Source organism: Berghia stephanieae, chromosome 1 (assembly GCF_034508935.2).
Source record: "Berghia stephanieae isolate SIO BIC M18660-M18661 chromosome 1, UCSD_Bste_1.3, whole genome shotgun sequence".
Lineage (NCBI taxonomy): Eukaryota > Metazoa > Mollusca > Gastropoda > Nudibranchia > Aeolidiidae > Berghia > Berghia stephanieae.
Genome location: NC_088360.1, coordinates 23,132,470 through 23,142,115, shown reverse-complemented (window position 1 = coordinate 23,142,115; position 9,646 = coordinate 23,132,470). Strand labels below are relative to the sequence as shown.

The following is a 9,646-nucleotide window of genomic DNA, read 5'->3' as shown; positions in this document are numbered from 1 at the left end:
TGAGAGAAATAATCTTGGATTTTCGTACAAAGACGATGGGCCGATTATATCTCTGCCCTTGATCTGTGTATTTTAAAAAAATTTTTTTTTTTAGTAATGCATTTTTATGTTGTCATTGTATTTTATTGTTGGCTGAAGAAGGGTTTTGAGCCTGAAACGTTCTGTATTTGGAATTTTTGTTCTTTTTTGAAGCTGTTATATTCATTTTTTGTTTCGTGACTTTTCACCGTCCACAGCTTCAAGCAGCTTAGTATCACTTAGAAATGTAATGGCATTGGTAAACGTTTACATTTAAATGCGTAGAATATTAAATAATCCTTGCCATCTTTGCCTATATATTCTATTGGTTTAAGAGACGTTTATACACACTCAGGTCTTATTTACACAGAGAAAAATGAACGTGATCTTGGGCACAGGCATAGGATTGTAAACAAGTCCTTTCGACTGATGATTTCAATAAATCGCTCTCTGATTCCCTCTAAAACCCCTGTTACTGAAAAATCGGCCATACAATCTTCAGCCTGAATGGAAGAAGAAGAAGAAGAAGAAGAAGAAGAAGAAGAAGAAGAAGAAGAAGAAGAAGAAGAAGAAGAAGAAGAAGAAGAAGAAGAAGAAGATTTACTTTAGCACCCAAGCACACAGGAGAAGGCCTAGAGCTCAAGCACCAAAGCACACAGGAGAAGGCCTAGAGCTCATCAAGCACCCTAGCACACAGGAGAAGGCCTTGAGCTCAAGCACCCTAGCACACAGGAGAAGGCCTTGAGCTCAAGCACCCAAGCACACAGGAGAAGGCCAAGAGCTCAAGCACCCAAGCACACAGGAGAAGGCCTGGTGCTCCTACCAAGGACATCACTTGACAGTAGGTATTCATCATTCAGCAAATGATGATAAAAGACTATGCAAGAAAAGTTAGCATAATTTCCTTATAATTATGTGACCCATCGCAACAACTGGTATTATGTCAGAATGATGGAGATGGTTAAAAATAAATTTTACAGTCAGAAATATATGCTTTGTTGAAGGCAATAGACTATTTTCTTAAAGTGGCAAGCTAAAATCATTTTTCTAGTCCCTTTTATCTAAAAATCACTTTTAAATCCCTGACATATCCTGAGTTAAATTTGCAAATACTGCCGATAGATCCGATATCTCTTCATAATAACACCTACAATTGTCTTGTTTCTCGCTTCCTTGAATTTGAGCTCTCTATCTTTTGTACTTTTTTCTCTATATAGCGCCTACTAAATGCCCTAAATTTTCAATATGGCCGCCGTCGATTATGTAATTCTGATGAATTTTATTTTTTTTTTCATTTTTTATGACTTTTATATATGTGTATACATTCATATAATACAGTTATGTGACGAAATTAAATCATTTCTGTGTTTTCCATTTTGGGTATGTATGCCCCTTAAAACCATTTTAAGACGCAAGGTCACATGTTGTGTAACCCACTGTCTCTAAATGGTATTATGTCGGGATGAATTGGATCCCAAGAGCAGACCTGCCTAGAACGACAAAAAAATTGATAGAGTTACGAATCTTTGTCTCCAGCTACGGAGCACTATTCACCTCTTTTGTTTTTGTTTGTTTTTGAGGGTTTTACGGCGCTTGCAACACATTAAGGTCATATCAGCGCCAGTAAAAAGGAAGAAATGGGATAGTAAAAAGTTATAGAATTATAATTAAAGTACCCAAGAAAAGGTAAGACAAAGGGGAATTGGTTCAAATAGGAAACAGATGTAGATTCCAAGAGCACACCATCAAAGTACTTAGTTTGAGATCACCTAAAAGTCTCATCCAGACACAAGCACATGTCCCCACTAAGAGGAATACACTCAAATGTTAACAAATCATATATAATATGTAAATAAAACATAATACATTACATAACAGAGAGATGATTTACAAGGGAAAAAATATCATCTCCCAAAACATTAACTATACATTCGACTGTTTCCCTCTCAGCCAAGGACTCCGACCAAGGTCAGGACAAAACCAAGCAATCTCACTCCAAGACAAAGACAGAAAGCAATTGGAAAACAGATAAGAGGGGATGGAAGACACAGAAAGTATTCACCTCTTTGACTCAATAACTCTTGTTGAAAAGGAACATTTAGTTCCTTAGATCCTGTATTCAGGACTTACTTTGAAGCATGTGTGGATGGTAAATTATTGATTTCTAAATCTATTTATAGTGACTTTTTCATTTTTTCCCTTGGAAACGACGAATTTTGAAAATTTCAAGTAGGTAGGAAGCTCTGCACAAGAATGAAGTTAAAATTTGAATGATACGAATTACGACGGTTGAGTTTTTTTTTCCAAAGTAGGTAATTGTATTTATTTAACACCAGAAATTAACCCCAAAGTTTTATATTTGTGGCTATAAATTCAAAATTTCTAGCACCTACTTGTTTGTTGTTTTTAAGGGTTTAGAGATACTTGCAACACATTTAGGTCATATCAGTGCGAGTAAAAAAAGAAGAAAATTGGATAGTAAAAACATTCCAAATGTTCAAATAGGGAATAGCTGTAGATTCCAAGAGCACACATCAGTGTACTTAGTTTGAGATTACCTAAAAATCTCACTCAGATACGGGAACAACATCCCACTAAGAGGAATACACTCAAATGCTTACAAATCATATGTTAAAAATGAAAAAATAACAGCACATAACAAAGAGATGATTTACAATGAAAAAAGTATATACTCCCAAAACAATAACTATAAATTTGACTGTTTCCCTCCTAGGCCAGGGTCCGGACAAAATCAAGTACTCTTATTCCAAGACAAAGACAAAAAGCAATTGGAAAACAGACAGACAGATGTAGGGGGATAGAAGACACAGCAAGTACCTCCCTGCCCACTATGGGAGGTTGGCAATCTCACCCAGCATCACCTACTTCATACCGACATAATACTGCTTTGAGATGGATGGTCACATATGTACGATATTCAATCTAAATTTCATGATTAATAACAAGTAATATAACAACATCATAATTACCAATTACAAAGGAGAAAAAGCTATTGCACTCGTTATTTCATACTCAAATCAGTACATAACAATCCACAATACATATATATATATATATTTTCTCCATCAATTATTTCAAACATTTGAGTCTTAAATATAATTCTCATTATGAAAATTTGTTTACGTCTCCATTCCTTCATCGTCAAATAAAAATACTTGTATGAAATATAAAGACCTCTAATGTGTTGTATATTTTTATAGAAAAAAAACCAGAATCACTTCACAATGTTAGACGAATTTGTCGATTATGAACTGCACAGCAGCTCAAATGAGGTCACTTATTTATCCTTCATATTAACAACTACTGCAGTTTCAATCACACACACACACACACACACACACACATAACACTAATATAAAAATATAAATCAAGGCAGCTTCTTCGATGACATCTAAGCCTATTTGCAAATGAATTGACAGGACTCGTGACAGAATCTTCCACGTGTCCGCCAGTGGATTCAGATCATCTTCCATATATTTGGACGTTTGGTAAATATATATGGTTTGTTTATAACTTTGATCACAAAGTCCCAAGTTTGAAAGTTTTTGACAAGATGAGGGTCAATTTGATAGCTCGATTTTTGAAAGACAAAGTTTTCTGACCAAAATCGTAAATACATGTTTTATCAGAGTACGTCAGGTCAGGCAAATGACTTCTTGTATTCAATCCTCGAACTCACAACCAATTATAATAAATAAGACGACTAGTATCAATACTAACATTATCAAAACTTATTGATAGTAAATTCGTCATCCCGATTATAATTAATAAGACGACTAGTATCAATACTAAAGTTATCAAAACTTATTGATAGTAAATTCCTCATCTAAAAAAAAACAAACAGTTGTAACAACACAAGTCATGGATATGTGTGTATCTAACATGGTATGTGAATGAATAATATTTATCATCTGTGCCAGTAATTCAGAAGAATTGGTCACTTTTAGGAACAATTCGGCGATCCCCAATTATAAGAAAAGCTTTGGGCAAAAAAAAATAAAAATTTGGGATGTCATTTATTAATATATCAGGACTCTTTTTGATTAAAAATAATTAATTTTTAAGGTTATAATGCATATTATGAAACACTCACATTTCACAGATGCCAAACTCAAGAATCAAAAATATGTCATTTGGGAAGTTTAAATGTGTGATTTATTAAAAAAAAAAAAAAAGTGAATTCCAGCATGATCTCCATTTCACGAGTAAAAATTGAACAAAGTGTCGTAACACTGTATAAATACGTGTCGTAACACTGTATAAATACGTGTCGTAACACTGTACAAATACAAGTCGTAACACTGTATAAATACGTGTCGTAACACTGTATAAATACGTGTCGTAACACTGTATAAATACGTGTCGTAACACTGTATAAATACGTGTCGTAACACTGTATAAATACATGTCGTAACACTGTATAAATACGTGTCATAGCACTGTATAAATAAGTGTCGTAGCACTGTATAAATACGTGTCGTAACACTGTATAAATACGTGTCATAACACTGTATAAATACGTGTCGTAACACTGTATAAATACGTGTCGTAACACTGTATAAATACTCTTAAAACCCAATTAATACAAGTAAAACGCTGGCTTGACAAAAATACTTAAGTTTAACAGATTTTCGTATTGCGCTCATATTGGCACAATTTTTATCGACTATATTCGTAATGTTCGTGATAGTTGGCATCTCGGCTGACACGGTTTGGACTCCACAAAACTTGGCTTGGAATTTTTTATTTATTTTAAAGGGTGAGAAAGTGACCAGATGAGCATTGAAAAACAATTATTAGAAAGCCCATTTGTCCTTAAAACAATCCAGTTACTAATATTATCAATCACATCAGAATATTCCGATCATTTTTTTATATCAACACTGATGCATATTTTCTAGTTAAGAATACAAATCGTATAATATATACGTATGGTTAAATGCTGTACAAACATGCCTGGCCTTGAAACCTTTTTAAAAAGCTACGTTGATTAATACCCATGGGTGATGATAAAAATGTCAGTTTAATTGGATTCAGTCGTCTGATGTCACGCCGCCCAGCAATGGCGGCCATCTTGGTTCTAAACAAAGAAAATCATTACTTTTTATTTTTCATGCTGGCTAGAACTTTTCATATGCCTTGTGATCAGAATGTGTAAAAGTCAAAATATGAACAAATTTATGTTGTTTTTTTTTCCCCTCTGGATACGCTTTTATGCGCGTCGGAGAAATATTTCATACGGCGTCCGCCATTGTTCTGATGGTTTAGAGCCAGTGTTACTAAGTTACCATGCGTCATTAGGAAGGAAGTGACGTTACGACTGTTGAAGAGTATTGAAACCAATACAGGGGAGTCCTGTTAAACCAATGCCGCTGGACCAGACAGATTGGTTGATTTTAAGCAAGTTCAATTTATACATCATCAATGGAGCACACTTAGATAAAGAACAGAAAATTTGGGACCAACAAGAGATGTTGACCTTGACCCTCTCCTTACCACCTGCAGCAAAAATCGTCACATTTGTTACGATGGAATATATGTTTTTCTTATTCAGATTAATTTTGCACATCACAAACTTTGAAGAATGATCTTTGTTTAATTAATAAGAACATAAAGCTGTCTTGTTTGAATTTAAAAAATAATTTTTTCTGCTTGGCTAGGCTGCAATTTTTGGGAAAATACTGAACTTGATTGGTAAGGAAAGAGTAAAGCAGAAGTTGAACTAAAGAGTGTTCGCTTCGTGCCGATTCCACTGTATGGTTACATCAAAAAACAAGGAGAAAAGCCAATCCTTATAATTTTAATTGAAATGCGACAAAATAATTTTCACTATGAAAATATTTAAAAGAATCAATAGATGAACAAACCGTTTTTCTAATAGAATAAAGCAATAATAGCATCTGCATATATACAGGCCTGTATATATCATTTATATCCCTGGCATACACTACCTTTGAAAAAAAAAAATGAATTTGAGGTGCTTGCAAACCTCTCTGACCGAATAGCACCATGAGACCAAATAGCACCATGAGACCACATCTAAAAATTCCATAAAAGATGAAATTCACAGCTTTACAGACCACCAACAATCGTAAATCTCAACAATTTCTTTATATTTAAAAGAAAAATAAGTTTCTCAAATGCTTTCGTTATCTCTAATTAACAGGTCATGTCACATTTTCAACTATCATCACTTTTGTCATTTCTGCTTGTTTGGCAGCCGGAGAAGATTTTATGAGTATTATAAATTATAGCATTCTAAACAAACAAACAAAAATTGTCTCATCAAATATTGACTCGTCATTTTGGTGTGTCGTGGAATAGAGCAGTGTAAAATTCAGCAGGGGACATTGTACATTTGTATTTCATCACCATCTCTTGGATTTTGAGCTTTCTTCTCACATGAGGTGGTTGGTATCTGAAAAATAAAAACAAAAACAAAAACAAAAACAAATCAAAGTCAAAATATTTGTAAACGTCACCAATATTTTTAATAATAAAAAATGAACAAACATTTTGTTTAAAGTCAAAATTTTGGGCTCGTGTATGATTGAAATACAGAGACTCACACTCTAAAATATGCCAATATGAGTTTTACTATAAATAAACAAAACCTTTTTAATATCGCAGAATAGGTTTTTAATAATTCTTTTAAAATTACTTTTTCCATTTGTGTTGATATACTTTGAATAAAAACTTTATGATAATATTAATACACAATGGCAGTCCCCATAGCTCAGTTGGTAGAGCACTCACTTCAAACGCAAAGGAACTGTGATTGATCCTGGGTGCGGTCCAGATTTTTTTCTGACCCCCCCCCCCCCCACCCACCTATTCACCCAGTGGTGATTGGGTAGCTTGATCTGTTAGATCTGGCAGAAAGTAAGTGCGATAAACTAACATCTTGTCCAAAGGGTAGCGAGCAATTTCACGCTATAGAAACTGGGATAAAATCTGGCTCCGAGGGTCGAATGGCTCTAAAGGACTGATGCTGTCAATGATTATACTTTTTTTTTTTAATGAAGTGGAAATCAGGTTTAAAAACCATTTTGGAGTAGTGAATAACTTGGAACACAAGAAGAAAGGCAGTTGTATTGTCGTCGCCAATTGTATTGTATTGATATTGTTTTATCAATAATAATAATCATATTAAAGCCAAACCTCAAGAACAACGCAACAAGATTGTTCGATGATAATCAGAAAAAAAAAAGTTTCTATTCAACTCAAACTAAAAACCATGTGCAGTGTAGCCAGTTTGGCAGTTTACAACTAAAGGTTAAATAAATACAACTAAACTTATCAATCGATATAATATTACAGCAGTAGACCCCAGCAACAACCGATTGTCCTAACAACTTACGACTCTGACTCCAGCCTCCTCCTCCTACAAATGTTGATGGCCGTCTGTCTGACCATGGACCCCAATGTCCTGCGACTGACCACCATCCCATCCACTAGGGGGATGGCCACAGACATTCTGGAAAGATAGAAAAAAAATTGATGTCAATGAGTTTTTTTTCTCTCCCCAGTTTAAAAACATACCACCTCTTCTTTTTTGTGCGGCTATGTGGTCTAGTGGTAAGACACTCGCTGTCGGATCGGAAGATCTTGGGTTCGAGCCTCGCTCGGCGCATAGTTGAGTCCTTGGAAAAGACTCTTTACTCTCATTCTCTCACCGTACTCAGGTGTAAAGTGAGTACCTGGCCGTTAACAGCGTTGTCTCTGTCGGAAAAAAATTGTAATATCGCCTAACAGGCGTTATGTCCCGTCCTACACGTTAAGTGTTGCTGTTGGCCAGGGACCCCTTGTAAAGCGCTTTGAGCACATTTAGTGGAGATCGCTCTATATAAAAGCTAAATCTTTTTCTTTTTTTTCTTTATAGGTCTTATGTATGCAAGCGTGTCCTCTGTCCTCTGTTACTGGCAATCACACACGTTAAGTTGTACATGGTGTTTTCACACGTTACTTACATTGACACATCATCACCCCCCTCCCCGAAAAAAAAAATCTTCCTTTTTTTTTTTTTTAAAAGTCGTATGGGAACCCACAATAATGGGGAAAATTGCTTATCATAGAGTGGGGTCGAGTCAAATGAGTGTTTAAATAAGTAAATGTCATCAAATTGATATGACAACCCCCCCCCCCCCCCCCCCACCCCAAAAAAAACAACCCAAAACAACAAAAAATAGAGAAAAACTTATCAACATTAACACTTGAAAATAAAAAACAAACAAACACACAAACCCCCCCCCCCCCACCCCCCCAAAAAACCCCCCCAAAAAACAAAGTATGAACATAGCAAGGGTCTCTGAAGCCTTTACCATGTGTCACCCTTGGTGAAATGGGATGGACACTGGACACAATAACACCAAACTGATTTGTGGGGAATGTTAGAAGAAACTATGCACGATAGAATATAGAACGATATGAACAATAATCCTGTAATAAGTGATACAGCAGTCGTTCAAAAATGCAAAGGAATATGGACTTCTTGTTGGAGAGAGAGAAAGGAGAGAGAGAGAGAGAGAGAGAGAGAAAGAGAGAGAGAGAGAGAGAGAGAGAGAGAGAGAGAGAGAGAGAGAGAGAGAGAGAGAGAGAGAGACCACTTACTTTGTTTGTGTCTTCTCATATTCCATCATCTGTATTCTAAACAGTCCGTTCTCCAAGGCATGTATGAAGAGGACGTAGATGTCCTTCTCTGGTGGCCTCTGGACGTGACTACTGGACGTGGTGGTGGACGAGTCTTGTCCAGTACCGGTCACAACAAGCAGGTCAGCTGGGAACAGTGGGAAGAAATAATGGCGGATTAATTTCTATCATTTCAAACCTATTTCTTTTCATCTATATTTTTAAAAAAGTTCCTTCTTTAATTTCAAAGTTTCAACGTTTTTAATCAGTATAGCCTGGCAGTATCAAATACTCTTCAACAGTCGTAACGTCACTTCCCTCGTAATGACGCATGGTAACTTAGCAACACTGGCTCTAAACTATCGGAACAATGGAGGACGCCCGTATGAAATATTTCTCCGGCGAGCATAAAGGGTATCCAGAGGGAAAAAAAACCACATAAATTTGATCGTTTTGACTTTTACACATTCTGATCACAAGGCATATGAAAAGTTCTAGCCAGCATGAAGAATAAAAAGTAATGATTTTCTTTATTTAGAACCAAGATGGCCACCGTTGGCGGGCGGCATGACATCAGACTGTTGAATCGTATTGCAAAATTATACTATGTTTACATCTGGTGGTCCCATTGGCTCAGTAAGTAGAGCACTTGCTTCACACGCAAAGGGACTCAAATCGATCCAAGGTGAAGATTTTTTCTCTGAACACCCTCCCCCTTCCCCTTTCCCCTTCCTCCCATCAGTGGGAATTAGATCTGGGGGAGTTAGATCTGGCAGAAAGCACTTTGCGATAGAATAGACTAATGTCCTATCCTAAGGGCAAGCAAGCAATTGCAATTTTTATCCTTTTCACGCTGTTACATCTCTAATTATCTTTCTTTTTTTTTTTTTTTTTTTTTTTTTTGACAAAGACAATGCTGTTATCAGTGATAAAAAGTGACTGAGGAACCTAGAGGGAATGAGATTAGCGGAAGAGTAGC

At 35.9% G+C, this 9,646-nt stretch overlaps 1 protein-coding gene across 10 annotated transcripts in view; it reads right to left on the bottom strand.

Moving 5' to 3' along the window:
• Nucleotides 1–5,825: 5,825 nt before the first annotated feature.
• The window catches only part of LOC144970495 (ral GTPase-activating protein subunit beta-like), a 61,159-nt gene continuing 57,338 nt past the window's right edge, over nucleotides 5,826–9,646 (bottom strand). For all 10 annotated transcript variants that reach the window (XM_078910254.1, XM_078910197.1, XM_078910229.1 and 7 more), the window contains 3 exons: nucleotides 8,650–8,815; nucleotides 7,400–7,516; nucleotides 5,826–6,457 (listed from right to left, as the gene is read on the bottom strand). In XM_078910254.1, coding sequence (XP_078766380.1) covers nucleotides 6,340–6,457; nucleotides 7,400–7,516; nucleotides 8,650–8,815 — 401 coding nt within the window. In that variant the 3' untranslated portion in view covers nucleotides 5,826–6,339. The remainder of the gene's footprint in view (nucleotides 6,458–7,399; nucleotides 7,517–8,649; nucleotides 8,816–9,646) is intronic.